The sequence below is a fragment of the Eulemur rufifrons genome, chromosome 7 (genome assembly GCF_041146395.1).
Source record: "Eulemur rufifrons isolate Redbay chromosome 7, OSU_ERuf_1, whole genome shotgun sequence".
Taxonomy (NCBI): Eukaryota; Metazoa; Chordata; class Mammalia; order Primates; family Lemuridae; genus Eulemur; species Eulemur rufifrons.
Window position 1 is genome coordinate 79,591,669 of NC_090989.1, and position 22,514 is coordinate 79,614,182.

Here is a 22,514-nt window from a genome sequence, read left to right on the forward strand (position 1 = left end):
TTCAGAAGCTGCGTCTAGCAGTGACAGCCTTATTAAGAGTCTGGATGACCCCAGAGAGCACAATAATGTGTCGCATGGGCTATACATCAACTTCATTTAAGAGCCCCTCAGTGTGCAAGGCATTGAATTGGTCCATATATATATATGTATATCTCACTTAACATTAGAGAGCTCTCCATCCTCCATTAGACTTTTCCAGTTTTCATCTTAATGTTTAAGATTATACAGATTCAGCAAAATTCATCTTTCACTAATCTCACTAGTCTTAAAATTACATTCTAGGTGTAATAGCATTTCTAAATTTCATGTCGGTGGGTCTCCAGAGATATGTGGCCTCAGTTATGTGAAGCTTCATTTGTACCCATGATCACTTCCTACCCTCTTCTGCTGAATGTCTGATTTTCTGTGTGTTCACATATATGACTTTCATCTGGGTGGCATTCACTTTACCTCCTGAGATGGTTGTAGATCTGGGTGACCCCCAACACCTGATGCTCTGAAACTGCGTCATCTAACACAGTAGCCACGAGTTACCTGTGGCTACTGAGCATTTGAATTGTGGCAAGTCTGAACTGAGATGTGCTTTAAGTATAAAATATACACAAGGGATTTTGAAGACTTAGCATGAAAAAAAGAATGTAAATTATCTTATTGGTAATTTAAAAACATTTCTTACATGTCAAAAATAATATTTTAGGTATATATTGGGTTAAATAAAATATACTATTAAAATTGATTTTTATCTTTTTGCTTTTTAGCAGTGTGATGATTAAAACATATATGGCTCACATTACATTTGTATTGGGCGGCGTTGCTCTAGAGACTGCAACAAAGGGAGGCTCAGAGAGTGAGCTCGCCCAACTCCTCCAAGGAAGATACGCTGAGCAGAGAAGAAATCATCTGGTTGTTGTGAGGGAGGATTCTTTATGAAGTCAGGAGGCAGCAAGGCGAGTGGGAGATGATATCACTTTTAAAGGCTCGTGACTGTGGTTCTGCAAACAGCTCTGTGCTGCTGGCCAGGAGGATTTATGGTTGAAGAAATAGCTTGTAAATCGGTCACCTGCCCAAATGACACCATGGTTCCGCTGGTTCCAGGCTGGGATTTATTAAATTTGCAAGCCCTGGAATTCACATTTGCTCCTTCTTTCACACGATCATAGTCTTGTGAGGAGAAAGAAGCCAGTTGAGGCCGGGCGCGGTGGCTCACGCCTGTAATCCTAGCACTCTGGGAGGCCGAGGTGGGCGGATCGTTTGAGCTCAGGAGTTCGAGACCAGCCTGAGCAAGAGCGAGACCCCATCTCTACTAAAAATAGAAAGAAATTATATGGACAGCTAAAAATATATATAGAAAAAATTAGCCGGGCATGGTGGTGCATGCCTGTAGTCCCAGCTACTCGGGAGGCTGAGGCAGTAGGATCGCTTGAGCCCAGGAGTTTGAGGTTGCTGTGAGCTAGGCTGACGCCACGGCACTCACTCTAGCCGGGGCAACAGAGTGAGACTCTGTCTCAAAAAAAAAAAAAAAAAAAAAAAAGAAGCCAGTTGAGGGAAAAGAGAAGTGGGGAGAGAAGGAAGGACAGAGGGAGACCAGAGGGAGAAGGTCTCACTAACTAAAACAAAAGTTTCAAAAAACCAGCAAGTCAAGTCATTTTCTTTCTCTCGCTCTCTCTTTGACTTTTTGATGTTTGTTTTGGGGAAGCCATAAGCAGTTACTTTTGTTTCGCAGATTAGGAAAAAAGGGAAAGAAACTGATGAGTGAATTTCCAGAGGTAAACAGGAGGCGTGGGAAAGGGAGGAGGAGCAGGAGTGGTGGTGTAATCCCCTCTGTGTTGGGATGGAAGTTCTAGTTTGGGGGAGACATTCCATCACCAGGGCTCCACTGTGGGGACCTTCCCGTTGCAATGACTTGGCTAGGAGATGATGGCTGTCTAAGGTACCTGTTTATGTGTCTGTAGCTTAGAAAGTCCAGTGACAACTGGTTGGAGAAGCTCCCTAGCAGTGTGGCCAATGCCTCAATTAGTACATATTCTCAAAAAAGGCTCTGGCATTGTCACAAGTCCCCTGCTTCTGTTTAGGTACAGTTAACGCTTGACTCCAGTGGCACCCATCACCTGCAAACTAAAGTGAGAACACACCTGTTATGGATGTTCTCTTGGAGTCCTGCCTCCGCTTATCAACCTTCAGTGGTTCCCCATTATCCACTGAAGAAAAACCTGACCCTCTAGCCTGCCTCCAGGGCCCTCCTCAATTGGACGCAGGTTACCTTTCCAGACAGCTTTCTCACTGCTCGCTCTCGTATTCCCTGGGTTCCCGCTGAATAACATACCTCTTTCTTTCTCTACATGCCCCAAACTCTTGCATCTTTAGGCCTCTACTCATGGTGCTTATTATCTAGAAATCCTATGCACAATCTCCCCATGTTAAAATTTTCCTTTTCCATGAGCAGCCATTCCTGGCCCCCACAGCACTCTGTAGTCTTTTATGACCCTCTGTAGACAGTCATTTGTGTATATATGTCCTTGCTATGTTGTGAACATAGGATTTGGGGTTGATAGAGACTGCCAGTATAAGTCAGCTTGGGCTGCCATAACAAAATACCATATACTGTGTGGCTTAAACAACAGAAATTTCTTTTCTCACAGTTCTGGAGTCTGGAAGTCCGGGATCGAGTTGCCAGCAGCATGCTTTGGTTTCTGGGGAGGGCTCTCTTCCTGGTGTGCAGACGACCACCTTCTCCCTATGTCCTCGCATGGCCTTTCGTTGGTGCATGAGCATGAAAAGAAATAGAGAGAGATCTCTCTTTTTATAAAGACTTCCCATCAGATTAGGATCTCACCCTTTTGATCTCATTTTACCTTAATTACCTCCAAACCCCCTATCTCCAAATACAGTCACAGTAGGGGGTAGGGCTTCAACGTAAGAATTTGATGGGAATATAATTCAGCCCATGGTGTTTCACACTTGGCCCTCCAAATTCATGTCCTTCTCATATGCAAAATTCATTCATTACATCCCAACAGCCCCCAAAGTCTTAATTTATTTCAGCATCAACTCTAACGCGAAAGTCCAAAGTCCCATCTAAATATCTAAATCAGAAATGGGTTAGATTTGAAGTACAATTCATCCTAAGGCAAAATTTCTCTCCTGCTGTGAACCTGTGAAACCAAACAAGTTATATGCTTCCAAAATACAATGGTGGGACAGGCATAGGGTAGACATCTCCATTCCAAAAGGAAGAAACAGGAAAGAAGAAGAGGTGATGGGTCCCGAGAAAGTCCAAAACCTAGCAAGGTAAATTCCATTGGATTTTAAGGCTTGAGAATAATCCTGATTGATCTGATGCTCTGCCCTCCAGGCCCACTGATGTGGCAGCATGCCCCCTCCCATGGCTGTAGGTGGGGGTCCTGCCCCCAAGGCTCTGGCGGAGGTCATCTGTCTTCTTAAACCGAGGCAGCAGTCCTGATGATTTCAGAATCATCCTTAGGGTGATTCCCTCTTCTTGAAGAACAGGGCATGTTCGCAGCTAAGTATCTCTGTCATTCCATACTGTCAAATCCAAGCAGTCCAGGAGTCCGACAGTCTTCCTTCATTTGTCCTGTCTCCTCCCCGTCAGCTCAGGGTGGCAGTGTGGCTGCTCGTGTAATCCCATAGCATTGTATCAAACGATTGTCCAACCACGGGCTTGGTGTTCTCTTCAGATCATGCTTTCTCAACTTTTGTAATATGGGTAGGCTGGGAATTTTCCAAGTCTTTTTTCTGGTTCCTTTTTGCTTAAAAATCCGTTCTTCAGTTCTTCTCTCTGTGATGCTCTGAGATGGGAGAAATGACTACCTAAAGACCGAATTGAGCCAAATTAGGAGTTTTTATTAGTTGGCCAGCGACTACTCTCTGTACTGCCAAAGGTGGTGGCACAGAGAGCAGCCTTGAGCCTTTAAAGTAAAAAGTTTTTATTGTGGGTAAAAAAATTATTGGGGCAGAACAAGTATAATTACAGGGGCAAAAAGTAGTATTACATTACTCTTATGTCCTGGTATAACAGAATCTGGGCAGTTTAGGACTTGGTCATATAAAACATGGGTATTATATTTTCACACTTGGGACACTGTCTTTCACAAATAGTTTTACAAAAACAAAATAATAGGTTAATAATTTTTTAACACAAAACTCACACTCTGACACTCTCTCCCCTTGCTTTTTACTATAAGCAGTTGGGAGGAAGTAAGCTGCTCCTTCAGCACTCTGTCCAGAAATCTCCTTGGCTAAATATCACCACTCACAAGTTCTATCTTCAACAAAACACTGGAACACAGCTCAGTCAAGTTCTGTGGCACTTTACAACATTGATCACCTTTCCTCCCTCCAGTTTCCAATAACTTCTTCCTCATTTTTGTCTGAAACTTCACCGGAATAATCTTTAATGCCTATAGTTCTACCTACATTCTGTTCATGGCAATCTAGGCTTTTTCTACCATTCGGCAAAACTCCATCAGCCTCTACCCAGTACCCATTTCTACATTTTGGGGCATTTGTTACAGCAGCACCCCACTTCTCAGTACCAAAATCTGTCTTAGCGTGGGTTGCCGTAACAAAATACCACACACTAGATGGATTAACCAACAAAAATTTATTTTCTCACAGTTCTGGAGGCTGGAATTCCGAGATCAGGGTGCCAGCATGGCTGGGTTCTGGTGGGGGCTCTTTTCCTGCCTTGCAGGTGGCTGCCTTCTTGCTGCAGAGAAAGAGAGAGAGAGAGAGAGAGAGAGAAATCTGGTCTCTTTTCTTCTTCTTCTTATAAGGATCTTAATTAATAGATTAGGATCTCAACCTGATGGCCTCATTTAACCTTAATCACCTCCTAAAGGCCATATCTCCAAATATAGTCACATTTGGGGCTTAGAGTTTCAATGTGTAAGTTTTAGGGGGACACAATTCAGGCCAGAGCACTGCCTAAAGTTTAAATCCCTTGTGGCCCTAGCCCAGTATCCTGCATGTAGTGGGTGCTCTGTAAATGCAGGGCAGATTGAAAGAAATTGAATTCCAGAGCCTCCAAGGACTTGTATTTATAAGCTGTGCTGTCACAGCTTATGGAATTGCTGGAGTCTCACAGCCACTGGGAGAACAAGAGAGAATGAACAGGTTTTTGTGAGAATAAGACTGAAGGAACTGTCTCAGCTATAGCGATTAGGGACCAGCCTCACGGAATAAGAATGTTGTGAGGCTGTTGTTCATCCCCAGGAGAAATTCCATATAGTTTTTAAAGCTAAGAACAATAATAATTCTTCTGAGCACTTGGCTTTGTTAAAAATCTATCATCAGAATTATGAATTGTGTAACTGACCACCTGTAATGACAGTGCAACAGCTATTGTGGTTGACATTTCTAGTCTCACTCACAGATTATCTTCGTATTTTATAACTCATGTTTTTCTATCTTCTTCCCTTCTGCTTTTAATTTATGCAGTCTTGCCATATTTTTGGTACTAGTTAAGTTTTCAGAATTCCAGAAATCTTTTCAGAAGCATGGCAAGTTTTAAATGTATTTTAAAAATAAATAAAACTGCTCACACATTCCCTGAGAAGGACTAACAGTTCGAATGTCAACATCCGAGAAGCATGATGAATTCACATATGAGCCTGGCATGGAGTGAAAAAAGAAACTCTATGTCCCTACTTATCAATTATTTATGGGGCTAATCCTTACAAAAAACTTTGAAAATAGCTATTAAAATCTCCATTACAGATGAGAAAACTGAAGCTCATGGAGATTAAGTAACATGTCCAACTTCTGAGTTGGTGGAGCTGGTTGGTATTCAAATCTTGGTTCATCTAATGCTAAAACTGACATCCTTTTCTCCTATTTTCCTGCTTCCAAGGTAGAGACTAAAATTCCAAAAGTTCAGTTTTGAGGAGGGAGCAGGAAAGGAATAGTCTAGAGGTGAGACAGAGTTATGGCCCTGAGGGGTTCTGTCCTAAGATGAGGGAATTCAAGGCTCCCAACTGCGACTGGGAGCCCATGGACAAGCCATTCACACTCCTGCAGGGTATCTGGGCCCCAGCTGGCTAAGCCAGGATGTGGGGCCAGGCTCCAGGCCAGAGGAGAGCTGGTGTGAGAACCAAGAACTGAATCAGAAATGCTGTTTGGGTGTTGGGAATAAAAAAACAGATGAGGCTCAGGAATCCCACGATGCCCCCAGATGAATCCCTTGTACTTTGAGCCAATAAATGTCAATAAAATAAATCAGAGACTGGCTTTGGGGACCACAGCAGTTGGGCATGGCAGAGCAGGACATTCAGTTCCATTCGGTAAGCATTGACTGAATGTCTGATGTGTGGCGGTGCTGAAGAAACACAGCCATCAGCCCAGGTCCTGGACTTGGGACCCTCCCTGTCCCATGAGGACAGATGGATGAGTCTGAAAAGGGATTTCTTTAGGCCTGGAACCAAGGGTCCTGATAGGATTCACATTCACATGTTTCTCTTCCAGGGCCATGTTCTGCAATGACTTGAAGGAAAAGTATGAGAAGAGGATCATTATCAAAGGGGTCGATGCTGAGACCATGCACATGCTCCTGGACTACACCTACACCAGCAAGGCGCTGATCACCAAGCAGAACGTGCAGCGGGTCCTGGAAGCTGCTAATCTCTTCCAGGTGTGTGAACAAACGGGCTTGGTGTTCATCTCTGAAGCAGGTGAAAGCAGCGATTCCCTAGAGACGTGCCTGGACTGGCTCCCAGGCCTGTACCTTTGACACCCTCCCCCAACGCACACTTAGCTGGGCTTGTGCTTACTTGAAAGTCAGAAGATGCTTATTTGGAAATTTTCTGAGAGGTGGTGAGATGGTGCCAGGGGAGCTTGGTGTCTACAACCTACACTTGCCTGCTGACTCCAGGAACAATGACTACAACCTGCAGAGGCCTAATTGGAGCCCAGGGCTGTAATCAGCTGTTCATACTCATAACTTCTAATCCTTAGTACAACCTGAAGAGGTGTTTACTTTCCCCATTTTAAGGGTGGGGAAAGTAAGCCACATAGACAATAACTGAGAAGACTGATTTGAACCCTGGGCTTTCTGAGTCCAGGGGCCACGTGCTGGCCACGATGCCACACAGTCTCTCGGGCAGCAGTGTCTGGGTTCTGGGGGAAGCAGGACCTTGTGAGGTCAGCACTTGGTGGTAGCTGTGAAAGAAGGGAATTGAGAAGTAAGGGGTATTCTAGAAGATTCTAGAGAACCCTTAGAATTAAGTTTTATTTTAAAGTAACATTTATCATTCCCATTCAGTAATGTTTTCTTCAATCTGATTATAATAATTATGTTTAGCTTCATAAAGTAATTAGACCTACAGATTATATCAGTTGTACCCACAATTATCACAGGGGTCTCATTCCAAGTTACCATCTTTGTCTCAGTCTAAAATTATACCACTGAACTGGATTCCATTGGGTTAAGGCAGAAATTGTTTCATTGCCTGGTTGTTGAGACTTCTGAGAAACAGAGTCCAGAGACAGGTCAGATCATTCCCAGGGACCAGGGACAAATACCAGATCTTGTCTATGGTGTGGGATTTTGGGAGGTAGTGTCCACTTGGGTCGTCACAGTTGAGGGGAACAGAAAACCAAAGTCTGGGAATGTGGGAAATAGGGGCCCAGGGTTCAAGACCACTGGCAGTAGAATTAGCTTTGTTGAGGCTATAGTCTGGGTAGGATTTATAAGGTCCAACAAAGCATGGAAAGTGGAAAGAGGCAGAGAAATCAACCACAAAACAGCTCTGGTGAATTCTGAGTAAGGGGTTGCTGTAATTTCAGCCAATTTCATGGCTCAGTTTCCTCGGGGTATCTTAAAGATACAGAGCAAGTTACTTCCAGCAGGGATGGTCTTGCCTTCCCTGGCGATGTCTCCAAGTCAGTTAACACCCACACGCCCACCCCCTACCCTTTCTCTGTCCGTCTCTGCCTCACCCTCAGCCTCACTGACCCGCAGGAAATCATCCCTCATTATGTGAAGGGAGGGACACAGCAACTTCATGCTCAGCGTCCCCACCTCATCCCCTCCTGCCCACTGCTCCCACAATCTAGCTTCAGGGAGACTCTTCCCCAGTTAGAGGGTCTCCACCTAGTTCAAATTTTATGGTTCTTTTTTCTGAACTTTCTCTAAAACACAGATATTTCCCCTCTGCACTGCCTCCCTGAAAAGGGCCAATAACCTCAAGCACACTCATCCTATGTACCATTATCCAGTCTAGCCACAGCTGCTGTTTCCATGCTAATCTCCTTTTCTGGAGCCCAGAGAGGGTTGCTGACTTGTTTAAAGATGAACAGGGAACACTGAAAATAATAATAGTAATAGCACTTATTGCTTCAAGTATAGTGTCTGAACCCAAAGCAGATGCTCAATGAATACAAATTTCATTGAGTATTTCCATGTGCCTTGAGGGACAAAGTTGGGACTAGTGGCCAGGTCTCCTGTTTTTCCCACTAGCTAAAAGCAGGTCCTAAACGATAAGCTAAGGAGAAATATTTTTCTGTTCAAAATGCAATTTTTAGTATTTTTAATTGCAACAACATTACAAACTCATTACAGAAAAATTAGAAACACTTACAAGCAAAAAGAACATAAAAACTACCTATAATCCCCTCCTATTCAGAACAGTATGACAGCTTCTTTGGATATATACTTCCAGATGCTCTTCCATGCACTGATGCGGACAGAGGCAGCTAGCAGGGTGTGGTTAATACCACAGCTTTGGAGCCAGACTGCCTGGATTTAAATCTCAGCTCCACCACTTACCAGCTGTATAATGTTGGGCAAGTCATAATGTCTCTGTGCTCCAGTTTCCTTTTTGGCAAAACAAGGATGACAATAGAGCCTATTACATAGAGTTGTTGGAATATTTATAAAATGTTTAGAATAGTGCCTGGTACATGGTAAATTCTATATACGTGTTTGTAATGTTATTACCTATTACATACCTATTTTAGAAAAATAGTGTCCCATTGGACACACTGCTTTTAATCTGTTTATTTTACCCATATTGTAATCATCTTTTCATGTTAGATACATTTCTATAATGACATTTATAATAGCTGGATAGAATTCAGTGATATAATAATTTAGTGAATCAATTCCTAAAGCTGAAAGCTTAGTTTGTTTTCACAGACTTGACTGTTCAAACCAATGTTGTCATAAACAACCTTTTATTTTTATTTCATATAGATGAGATGAATGTCTTACTAGAAATAAAATGAACTAAGGACACAAACTAAGGACATGATCAAATTGTCAACAAATATATTTTTAAATGCCAAACCTCATTAGTAACCCAAAAGGCAGATTAAGTCAACAATAAAAGCACATTTGTGTATCACGTTGGCCGAGAGTGTATGCAGTGTAATATGCAGTGTGTGCAAAGGTGAGGGGAACAGGCACTTGCATCCATTGCTGGTGGGAATCTAAATGGAAACCTCTTTATGGGAGTCACTTTGGAAATAGATATTAAAAACTTTAAAACGTACATGCTAAAGAAATAAATACTGATGTCCAAAGTAGTTCATATAAATAGCTTTGTAGTGGGTTGAACTGTGTCCCCTAGAAAGATATGTCCAAGTCTTAACCCCTGATACCTATGAATGTGACCTTATTTGGAAATAGGGTCTTTGCAGAAGTAACTAAGTTAAGGATCTCGAAATCTCGTATTGGATTTAGGGTAAGTCTCAAGTCCAGCGACTGGTGTCCTTATAAAAGAAGGGAGGGGAGATTTGACACAGAGACAGAGCGAGAAGGCCAGGTAAAGATGTAGGCAGAGATTGGAGTTATGTAGCCCCAAAGCAGGGACATCAAGGGTTGCCAGCAGCCACCAGGAAGCCAGGAGACAGCCATGGAACAGATTCTCCCTCGGAGCTTCTGGAGGGAACCAACCCTGCTGACAACTTGATTTTGGACCGCTGTCTTCCAGAACTATAAGAAAATAAATTTATATTTTTTTAAGCTGCCAAGTTTGTATTAATTTGTTATGGCAGCCCTTGGAAACTAATACAAGCTTAAAAAGTCAACTATAGCTAAAAGTCTTAAAATGTGACAAGCTCTGGTTCCCACCCCCTCCATTAGCCCACTCTTCTGGAACAATTAGTTTCACTTATTTTAAATGTTTCTTCTTTTATTTACTTCCATAGTTCTAAATGATTTGTATACATTGCTGTGTTTTGATGTATCAAGTTTAGATAACTCTTCCCTCTGGCCTGCTCTTCTTTGCGCTGGCTGCTCTTCCAGGCCTGTTGCTTGGCTGTTACCCTGGGTCTTCCCTTTGCTGTTATCCTGGTAGTTCCTTTTACCTCTTTTCTACATGAATTTCCTGTTTCTGGGTCCCATGTGCAACGGACTGAATATTTGTGTCCCCCTAAAATTCATATGTTGGAATCCTAACTCTCAATGTGATGGTATTGGGAGGTGGGCGTTTGGGAGTTGATTAGGTTGTGAGCATGGAGCCCTCCTGAATGGGATTAGTGCCCTTATAAAAGAGATTCCAGAGAGTTCTTTCTCCCTCATGTGAGGATATCACAAAAAGTCAACAATCTGCAACTGGAAGACAGCCCTCACCAGAACTGGACCATGTTGACACTCTGATCTTAGACTTTCAGATTCCAGACTATGAGAAATAAACTTCTGTTGTTTATAAAGCCCCCAGTCTGCGGTAATTTTTTACAGCAGCCGAACTAAGTCACCATGTCTTGCACTTTCTTGTATACCCCTTCATTTTAAAGGAGCATAATCTTTAATAGCTTATAATGAAAGAATGTATAGGAGATGAATTTTCAGAGAGTTAAATGTCTAAAAATGCTTGTACTACCTTTTTACTTCACTGACAAAATTAAATTTAAGGTTGAAAATAATTTTCTTTTGGCATTTTGAAAGCATTGCTCCATATTATTACCTGTTACATATTTTGTAAGAATGGGTGGCTCCTATTTGATACCAGGTTTTTAATCTGTTTATTTCCCCTGTATGGTATTATAATCATTTTTTTCATGTCAATTGATGCATTTCTGCAACAGCACTTATAATAGCTACAGATCTATTTTCATTCATTGTGTTGGACACAATAGGTCTTTCAATTTGAAGACTCGAGTCTTTCAATTCCAGAAAATTTTCTTTTTTTATTTTTGAGACAGAGTCTTGCTCTGTTGCCCAGGCTAGAGTGCTATGGCATCAGCCTAGCTCACAGCAACCTCAAACTCCTGGGCTCAAGCGATCCTCTTGCCTCAGCCTCCTGAGTAGCTGGGACTGTAGGCGTGCATCACCACGCATGGCTAATTTTTTATATTTTTAGTTGCCCAGCTAATTTCTTTCTATTTTTTGTAGAGACAGAGTCTCACTCTTGCTGAGGCTGGTCTTGAACTCCTGACCTCAAGCGATCCTCCAGCCTTGTTCTCCCTGAGTGCTAGGATTACAGGCGTGAGCCACCAGGCCCAGCTGGAAATTTTTTTGTATTATCTCTTTAATACCATCTTTCCAACTCTTTTATCTATTCTCTCCTCTGGAGCTATAATTAGTTAGGTGTTGGGCCTCCTGTATTTATTTTTATTTTTTCTTAACTTCTCGCTCCTATTGACCATCTCTAGTTTTTTTGTTCTACTTTCTAGGTGATTTCCTCAGACTTTATCTTTCACCTCTTCTGTGAATTGTTTATTTCTGCCACCATATTTTTAGTTTCTAAGAGTCCTTGTTATTTATTTTAGTAGATTCCTACTCTTGTTTCTTATTCCTTTGAAGCTATTATATTATAGTTGGAGTTTTTGTCTGTTTTCTCTCTTCCCTGTGAGTTCCTTTGCTTGTTTGCTTAGGTCTCCAACTTCCATCTTAGAGGGAGTTTCAGTTTCCTAGGGCTGCCATAACAAATGACCACAAACTAGGTGGTTTAAAACAACAGAAATCTATTCCCTCCGAGTTCTGGAGGCCAGACGTCCAAGATCAAGGTGTCAGCAGGAATGTGCTCCCTCTGGAGGCTCTAGGGAAGAATTTTTTTCCCTCTTCCAGTTCCTGGTGGCTGTTGGCATGCCTTTACTTTTGGCCGTACAACTCCGATCTCTGCATCTGTGGCCACATTGCCTCCTCCTCATCTGCATGCCTTCTCTGTGTGTGTTTTATAAAGACACATGGGATTACATTTGGGGCCCACCCAGATCATACTGGATAAGCTCCTCCTCTCAAGCTCCTTACCTTAATCACATCTTGTGCCATATAAAGTAATGTCCACTCTTTGGCCATATAAGGTAATATTTACAGGTTCTGAGGATTATGACATGGACATATTTTTTGAGGGGCCACCATTCAACTCACTACTGAGGATTTCTTCAAATACTCCTTTGATTATTTGATCTTTGGCTGCCTAGTCACATTTAAGAGAGAGGCCTTAATATGCTAGTTTGAAGCTCAGTGCACAGGGGCTAGGGTGGGAGGCTAGTGAATGGGAGAGTTTTAGCAGGGCCATCGATGGCTTGCCAATATATATATATTTTTTTTTTATTGGGGATTTACATATGTCAGTATCTGTTGGACTTTGCTGCATGTATTGTGGACTGCGTGTATGAGTGTGGGTGCAAATCTTTATTTAACCTCCTTATTTTCAGTATGATGTCACATGTGTCTTCCTCAGTTTCCTGTGTCCCTGGGTCCCGATCCTCTCTGGTCTGGCTTCTCCAGAAAATAAACTTTCTTCTCCAATGGGAGTGGGAATGGAAATTGTTGAACTGCAAGAGATGGGGAGGAAGACAATAGACTTAACTCATTAAACCGACGCCCTGCTATCAGCCCCACCTACCCTTGCCTTCCTGGCTCCTTGAGACTTTAATATTCCTGTTTTTGGGGGTTCCGAGAGACCAATTTGTTCCTCTTTAGACACTTGTTCCCACTTTCCTCCTCTCAGAAAAGTCGCTTACCAATCTTCATATTTTGTGGTTTGAGGTTACTGCTGTCTCCTGGTTTCATTGAGGATGGTGCTTGTGTTTCTGTTTTTCCTTCTTCTTTCAGTTTTGGGTGATTTTTCAGGAGAATTATACAAACCCTTTAGATATGAAAGCCTGTAATATTTTATAATGCATGTTGCAAATATTTTTCCACTGGTCATTTGACTCATAATTTCATTAATAAAGTATGGCTTTTTTAATGTATGAAAGTTTAGAACTAGTATTTAGTCAGACCTGTTGATCATTTCCTTGATGACTTTTGCCTTTGGAGTGCACTTTTAGAAAAGACTTTCCCATTGCTTGATGATACGCTTATTCACTTATAATTTCATTTAGTCTTATTATGTTTACAGCTTTGATATTTATATCTTTAATATATGTGGAAGTATTTTGGCATGAAGTCTTTTTTCCTCCCCTGCCTCCTCCTCCTCTTCCTTCTTTTGTTCTCTCCCAAGCGATGAGCTTTCCACAGGGAGGCTGGTTTTCCTGAGAGAGGTAAGCGAGGACAGACACACACAGAGACAACGCGAGCTCTCTTTATTGTTTACCTATTCTGGTAATCCCTGAGCTCAGAAATTTTCCAAGTTTCTTTCACTTTCTAGACAAAAATTAGTAAGTTTTTCTCTGAGGCTATTTTGCTCAATTTTCCTATCAGTTTCAATTCCTTTTTTGTCTGTTTTTATTTTTATTTTTTTAAATATCAGAATATTATGGTGGTACAAATGTTTGGGTCACATGAATTGCTTTTATACAGTCTGAGTCAAAGTTGTAAGTGTGTCCATCACCCATATCGTGTGCATTGTACCCATTAGGTGTGAATTTACCCATCCCCTCCTCCCCCTCCCACCTGCTTGATTTCTGTTGAATTTTACCATCGTATATGCACATGAGTGTTGATCTGTGTCGGATCTCCTCTCTCACATTCCATATCAAATCACCAAGATTCATTGATCATTTCTACCTCCTAAATATTTCTAAAATCCATTTCTTAAATATTTCTTAACCTAGCCACTTCTAGGTTAAGATACCTTCATCTATCAACTGGTCTTTGCTTCTTTATCTCTGAACTGGTCCCCTGAATCCGTACCTAATCCTGTCCAGTCCTTTCTGTACATTATAGGAAACTTTTAAACACCAAAACCAAATCAAATAAAACAAAACAAATTCTACATGTAAAAACTGCAAAATCCAAATAACATCTATACTAAGGTATAGATGTTACATTGTGCCAACATAAATTTCTGGGTTTTGACACCATTCTATGATTGTATAAGATATTATCATTGGGGAAAACTGGGTGAAAGGTACACAAACACCCTCTAAACTATTTTTGCAAATTCTTTTTTTTTTGCATTTTTTATTTCAGAATTTTATGGGGTTCATACGTTTTGGTCACATAATTTGCCTTTGTACAGTTTGAGTCAGTTACAAGTGTGCCTGCCCTTCAGTCAGTGTGCATTGTATCCGTTAGGTGTGAATTTACCCATCCCCTCCTCCCCCCTCCCACCTACTTGATTTCCCTTGAATTTTACTTCCCTATGTGCATATAAGTGTTGAGCAATTAGTTCCAATTTAGTATTGAGTACACGTGGTGTTTGTTTTTCCATTCTTGCCATACTTCACTAAGAAGAATGGCCTCCAGTTCCATCCAAGTTTTTACAAAAGATACAAAAGATCACCACTTTTTATGGCTGACTCTATGGTATAAATATACCACATTTTATCAATCCACTCATGTATTGATGGGCACTTGGCTTGATTCCACATCTTTGCAAATGTGAATTGTGTTGCTATAAACATTCCAGTGCAAGTGTCTTTTTGAAAAAAATGTCTTTTTTTCCTTTGGATAAACACACTATTTAGTGGGATAGTGTCAATTCTTATGAAAACAAAAGAAGAGTGCTGTGGGCTTCAGAATGTCTGTATAACCCACCTGATTTCTACCGCCTCTGGACTACTTGCTGTGAAGTCTCAGATGTAGAAAACTGGGACTATTTTCATGCTTGAAGGCACCATAAGGGACAGCAGTTTGTAGGTTGCTGGAATCATTTTGTGGTTTTAAAAAAATTACTTGCTCTTTTGAATGGGAAAAACATACTGCCATTCCAAATTCAGAAATACAGAAGGGAAGGCAATGGCATTGTGCCATCTTTGCTGTTAACGGTGTCCTGCTGTTCTTTGTATTCCGTGCATATACCAGTCTGCGTGTACATAAATCACTCCCACTCATGGCCTCCATTTTAAAAACAAATGTAGGCATACTATGCACTCTATTTTGCATCTGTTTTGCTTCATAATATATTTTGGAGATTAGCTGCAGGTCAGTATGTGCAGAGCTACTTCTTTCTGCCTGTGTGTAGCCCGTGTGTCCTCCACTGCACACACCAACCATGTCCATCCCTCAGAGCGAGGCCTGAGCCAAGCCACCATCCTGAAGGTGGCAGGGGCCTCCAGGGAGGGTGGCCTCAGGGAGGGCTGCCTAGTGGAAGGTTCTGAGACCAGCGGTGCTCCGTGAGAGTGTGTCGGGGCAAGGCTGGCCCAGCTGCCAGCCCTCTGGCCCAACACCCTCTGGGGAACCTCAGACACTTGGGGCCACCAGGTGTCCCCACAGTGAGCTTGCTGCTGACCACACAACGTCTCTTTCAGTTTTACATTTCTCAGTGTTTGATCTCAATTGTTTACTCTTTTTTATTTTTAGGTATAATTTATATTCTGTAAAATGCACACATCTTATGGATACAGCTTGAGGATTCACCCATGTAACCACCATCCAGATGGAGACTTAGAACATTCCTGGGATCTCAGAACTCTCCCCATATCCTCCCTAGACAGGATATCCCCAGGGTAACTAGTGCTCTAGCATTTACCGTGGGTTAGTTTTGCCTGTTTTTGAATTTCATATTGTTCTTTTTGAGTTATAACCAGTATAGAGGGTCTGAATCTTGGGCTACAAATTCAAGTGTGCAAAAATATTGTGATTTAATCTATTATTTTTCTATTATTGAACTTAATCTTTGTCTCAAACTTCCCATCTTACCAGTGGCAGGGATTGTAGTCAACTTAATGATAGAGGAAAGCTTGAGCAATTCAGGATTGGGTGCTTATATAGTTCCAGGGGGCAAGTATACAGCACCAGGACACCGTGGAAAGAGGGTCTGGCCTGGGCTTACCATGGCCACCTGCATCACTGGTCCACGCCAGCGCCTGCTGGAGCATCTGTGTTCCCATCCATCTCTCTCTGGTCTTCCACCCCTTCCCCACTGGCATTAGCTGAAGTCCCCAGTCCTTGCAGGTCACTTTGCACTCTCTTTGTCCTGTTTGCAAGGCCTCTTCAGGTTTGCCAGTCATCTCATCAGCATCTGTGCCCCTCTCAGGGGCACACAAGACACTTTCATTTGCTCTCTTGTGCCAATCCAGAACTACAGGGAACTTGGAGCAACTGCCACAGGCCCCTGTGTCTAGAACAACACATTCCAGTTCCTCATCCGCTGTTGCTGTTCTGGACTGCTGCTACTTTTCTGGTCTTAACTTGGCAATCAAGGGCCAATTCTTTTGTTCTCAGACCTACCACCTGTAAGGGGCTTTTGGCATCCCTCTCACTCTGGAGTTTTGGCCTGGGATGAGAGGCGAGGTGTCATCTCAGGGACCTACACCTGCTTCTCACTCTATTGTTGGACTCTCTCTTTCTTCTCCATCTTCCTGGGCTGGGAATCGTTGTCTCCTCCAGTGTGGGAAGAGCTGACCCTTACATCATCATGCACTCTCTTGTGTCTACTGTCTTTGCATAAACTTTGTGCCTTCACTCTTGAGGATTCTGGCTTTTGAAGCTCAAAGGGCTAGGTTCTTACCACTAATTGGTGTTTCTTTCAAAACTATTTTTCTAGTGTAAGTTCTGAAACTCTATTGAGTCTATTTGAGTCTACTCAAAAGCCAAGGATTGTCTTCTTTTGTCTGTCACGTCATCCCTTCCCTAAGTAAGCCTGTGTGCTCAGTTGCTGTCTATAGGTGTGGAATACAGGAAGTGGGATGTGGGGCTTTAGTTGTAATGAAAATCCACGTTGCTACCAGATTCTGACTTTTACTGCTCCCTAACTGCCACAAAGCACTGAGCAACTACGAAGTGCCAGGTACTTTGTGGGAAGCTTTCAGGGGGAAATAAACATAAAAAAATTTTAAGTGTAGATCACATTTATGTAGTAATTTGTCATATGCTTTCCCCTACATGATCCCATTTGATACTGACAATATCTCTGTGAGGGAGCAGGCCAGGTAACACCCTCACAGTGAGCCTGCAAGGTGGGTTTTGTATTTCCAGATGAGGAAACTGTGGCTCAGAGGGAGAGTTCAGCTCATCAAGTGGTGGAGCTGTGATCTGTGGTCTAAACCCCAAACTGCCAACTCCCTCTGTCTGCTTCCATCCACTACCTCGGAGCCTCTAAAACAAGGATTCCCAGTGAGCCTCCACTCAGTGCACAAAGCACCCAGACCCCAAGGCAGGAAGGAGGTGGACCTCATGGAATGGGTAGGATTTCCACAAGTGGCAGTAGGATTGGGGGAAAAGTATTCCAGGCAGAGAGAGCTTGCAGGCAAAGACTTAAGGTTTCCGCCTTCCCCACCCCCCACCTCTGTCAGCTGTCTGCATTCACAGACCTGGTTCTCTTCTCAGCTTGTGCTTGTGCCTAGATCCATGCTCCTGTGCCCTACACACACTTATACACACACACACACACACACACACGGAGAGACAGACACACACACACACACACACACTCTCTGTGAACATCAACCATGTCCCAGATATAATCGTTTCATTTAATCTTAACAATAGTGCTCCTCCCTGGCCTTCACCTTGTCCCTGGGCTGAGTCACTGAGCCCCAGACATGCCACTTGTCCCTCTAATGTGTGGCCCATGTGTATCACCCTCTTGTGCACTGCTAACCTGCTGGGGCCCCCACTATCTCCTCCGGAAACTCAGGGGCAGTTTGTTGCCTGAATCTCCACTCAGCTTCCCACCCCCCTGGTCCTGTCCCTCTGACTAACGTGTGAGGTCGGTCCGCCCCTACAGTTGCCCTGTCTCCCCGAGCCCGGCCCACTTCAGTGCGTGGGTCTTCGCAGGACTGAGAGCCTTCCTTTTGTGCGCGCTCCATGTGGCTTCCGGGAAGCAGCAGATCTCTCAGCCGAGTCGGGGGCAAGGACTGATGGGTGGCAGAGGGAGCAGAGGGTGTCCACCCTGGGGGCTGGGGGGCGTCTTTTCATGGGAGTGGAGCTTCGCCTGGGAGAGGGGATAAGGATGGGAGATTAGGATTAGCGGTAATTTACATTTTTAAGTATGAAGACCCTTTTCAAGCACCAATACAGACCTCACAGGAGAAGTACTTTACTTTTAGTAACTATTGTCTGAGAAGAAAAGTAGTGACAAAAATCTTACAAGGAATTCAGAAACATTTTGAGATAAATTTAAATTTTATTAATTTCATCAACTTGCCCTTTGTACTGCTGATTTGTTGGAAATTGAAGCTTAACACTAGTGTCTTTATAGACCCTTTGCAATGACTCCAGGGCGACTTGGGCACGGTGGCCAATGGAATTGGTGACATGGACTAAAATAGGACTTTCGGTTATTGTGGAGTGACTTTGAAGGCACCCCCAGGGAAGTGTGGAGTCACATGGGTGAAGCCCCTCAGGTCTCCAAGTCTGGGAGGACACAAAGGGGAAGCAGAGCGCGGGCAGTGGGAACTGCAGCCACATCTCAAGTGGTTTCTTTGACTGTATTTTTAGTCTCCCCGTCCGAGAGTCAGGTGGCTGGCTGTAACCTTTTGCTCACATGTCCCCCAAACAGGAAGTTGGCTGTCTGTTGTCATTATCTGTCATCTCTCAGCTCTAACAAACAAGCTCATGTGTCACCAGGCAGGTTGAGACAGAAAATTTACCCTGAAGTCTTGAATAATCTTGAGTGTGAAGACGTAAAAAAACATTTAAAAGAAGACGATTTCTTGCTCCTATGACTGGCAGTTTCCCAGCCATTGGTTGGGACCATGGGAGGCTGCCCTACACCCCTCACACTCAGAAAGTGTTTATTGAAGCATATTTTGGGGAAACTTACACAACTGGGAGACCTCCACATACCCTTGTCCTTATAAAGCCTCTTCAGATCCTCCTGGCATATTGTTAACTCAACAGTGCAACAAGTTACAAAAGTGTGTGTGACCCTGGGCAATGCACTGGGCTCTCTGAATTCTCTATTGCTCCTCTATACAAATGGAAATACTAACACCTTCCTTTTTTTTTCTTTTTTAACTTGTTAAATAAGTTTGTGAAAAAATGCAATTTATTTGTTAAATGAAATAACGAATGGGAAAGTGTCTAGCACAGACCTTGGTACATTTTAGTTGGCTGCTAAATATTTCCTTCCTCTGTCCCTCTTTCTCTTCTTTCTCTTTTCTTGCCAGACTTTGTGCTAGATGCTTCTAGAAATAAAACCACAAGTATGACCTAGGACCTGCCTTTGAGGTGCTTGTCTTAACTGGCCATAGTACAAGGTAGAAATGTTATGGATGCTCCACAAAAGGGGCAAGTGAGTTGCCCGGTGGAGCACAGAGGCGGGAGGAAGGATTCCATGTTGGGGAATTGGAGGAGCCATCAAAGAAGTAGATTTTGAGAAAGAACATCATGGAAAGGTAGGAATTCTCTACTTCTTTTCCATTCCTTCTTTCCCATTTCTCTTCTTTCTTCTTAAACAATTATTGACCCAGAATTTTAAATGTCCAGAGGTGGAGAAGGTTTCAAGCACAGTTGAATCTGGCTCTGTTTCTCCCTGGTTCTCTTGCCCTGGATGGATACCAGGGAGTAACCGTGTTCCTTGCAAATTCAATTCCTAGAAAAATATCACATGCACATATAAATGTTTGCATACAATGTAGGGGTTCACAGACTCTCTGAGCTCATGCATTGGTCTCAGACTTAATAACTCTAAATGAAGAAATCAGCGCTATGTAGATAAAATGATGGCCATGATATTCACTCCTTCCTCCTTCCTGAGGTAAGCTGAAAAGGGGACTTCTCTGTTTTAAAAGGGGTGAGCCATCCTGAGTCCTCCTTAAGAAGCTGGGCTCTGGAGTCAGAATTGTCTGGGTGAGGAGCATGGGATTGTAACAGGTGCAGATGAGGGAGAAAGGCAGTTTAGGCTGAGGAATGCCCTGGGCATAGAAAGGCACCACGATGGGGCAGCTTCAGGACTGTCTGGAGCAGGTGAGGAGACAGGGGTCTGTCAGGGAGAGCCCTGGTGATGGCTGAGAGTCAGACTGTGGACAGTTGAGAGTGGGAGTAGGACTGTCCTTGGTCTTAGACAGTGGAATCCCTGGATGTTGGTACATAGCATTATCACAGTTGTAATTTTACACTTCATGTGTGATTATTTGATCAGTGTCTGCCTCCCCTACCAATCTGTGGCTCCAATGAGCACAGGCAATTTGTCCCTTTCTGCTCACCTCTGTACCCTGGCAGTGAGAGCCTCCTACATAATAGATGCTCAATACCTGTCTGGCACACCCACGGTAGATGAATGGATGAGTTGACAGTTTCTGAGTGGAGAGAACCAAGTTTCAATGTTTCTAACATTGAATGGGTCAGTGTTTCTAACAGATGTGAGCTTTGGTACTTGCCTTGGTTCTCCTGTATGATTTCCTTCTTTGCTCATCAATAGTCATCAAGCAGGGATAGGAATGGCATCTTTTTGGCCAATCCTTCCTGTGTCCGGGCAGATCAGCTCATCTGAGCCATCTGATGAAGTGCGCAAATGATGTTAGGCATCTGCCAAGCCCATGTCCCCCACATGCATTCTTTGACCTGTGCAGCTTGAAGTAATGTAAAAACATGCATTTTTGGAATCAGAGAGGACTAGTTCAAATTTTAGCACCATCTCTTATTAGCTACAAGTCTCTGAGGAAATCACTTCTTTGAATCTCATTTCCTCGTATATAAGACAGGAATGATAATAAATATCTACTTTATAGTGTCGTTGGGATGATTCCATAACTCTTACAGTTAGTATAAGGAGTCTGACATATAGTTGGTGCTCTTTTATTTTGTACATTTTATTTTTTTCTCATTGTTTACTTTAAAGTCACAAGAGTATCTATTTTATTTTATATATTTTTCCTGATTTTAAAATGTTCATGCTTAGTATAGAAAAATTGATCTGTATAGCAAAGTCAAGAAAGCCCAAATTAATATCTATAACCACTATTAGCATGTTATATGTTATCTTCTAGTATTTTCTCCATAAATGAGAAACTGAATCTATTTTAAATAGGTATTTCCTGCACACAATTGGAGCGGGAAGAAAGGGTAAGCAATGAAAAGTAATTCTCCTTTTTCGCCCTAACCCCGGCCGCCAGTTCCCCTTCCCAGAGGCAACCACAGTTCCTAGGTCTTAAGTGATCTCCCAGAGATAGTCTGCTTATCTAGAAATATCTATATAATTTTCCTCTCATCTTCCGCTCATGCAAACGCTAGCATGGGGGATGTGGTGTTTGGCACTGGGGTCCACCATTTAAGCGCGTTTCCTTTCAGCTCTCGTAGATGTCTCTGTGGGTAGGGCCAGATGGGACTCTGGTGTCAGGTTCTCAGGCTCAACCCTCTTGGTCTCGGTTGTGTATTTTTACTCTTTGAACTGAAAATCTGCAAACAACTAAACAGGTGTTAGAATTCTCAGGCTCAACTGTTTCCACAGTTGCTCATGCGAGGAGCAGTGCTGCAGGCGGTTGGGGCCAGCACACCGGGCAGTCTGAGGCAGAATTCAGGCTTTCCCCAACTTTGCATTGACCCTCAGGGCAATGTTTTCTATCGCAAAGTGTGGTCTGATGTGAAAAGATTATATTTTGCTATTGGGATTGATCTAAAAATTCAGGGATGTGTGCCCCCTAGAATGCTCTGGAGTGAAGGCCAGAGCCCAAGTCAACTTGGTTCACTCTACTTGGCCCCACTTCAGGCCCTACAGCCCCTCTTTCTCTGGCTCCTGTCACCCCTCCCTGGTCAGGTCTGTCCCATCCCTGCTCTTCCCACCAGGCCCCGTCAGCTCCCTTTCCCACTCCTTCCATTAATGGATCAACCCAAACTCTGAGAACTTGACCCTCTAAGGAGCCCAGTGGACAAGGAGGGGAGATAGGAGTTTGGACTTGTTCAAAGTTAAGCTCCAGAGAACAAATACTAAGAATGAGCTGATGCATTTGAGATGTCTCATCTGTAAACTGGGTATTAAGTAATATAATGGATGTGACAGTGTTTTGCCATCTGTAGAGTGCTGTACAAACATAAGGGACTGGTATTCTTATGAGGATGATGATAATTTAAAAGTGGGATGTGGGAGCCAATCGGTAATTTTATACACATTAATTTTTTAATGCACATTAATTTTTTAATTACAGAAGTGATACTTATTCATTTTAGAGGATATATAAATAAATGAAATAAAATGGGAAAAATTCTCATAGTCTTATTATAGAGTGTGGTACCTTATGTTATTTCTATGGTGTATTTCCTGTCCATCCCATGGGACCTG

General features: G+C 42.9%; 1 protein-coding gene across 1 annotated transcript in view; it reads left to right on the forward strand.

The window, feature by feature from the left end:
- KLHL6 (kelch like family member 6) overlaps window positions 1–22,514 on the forward strand; it is a 55,228-nt gene that overhangs the window by 19,322 nt on the left and 13,392 nt on the right. Inside the window, exon 2 of the mRNA XM_069472868.1 lies at window positions 6,481–6,646. Within this exon, the coding sequence (XP_069328969.1) occupies window positions 6,481–6,646 (166 nt within the window). The remainder of the gene's footprint in view (window positions 1–6,480; window positions 6,647–22,514) is intronic.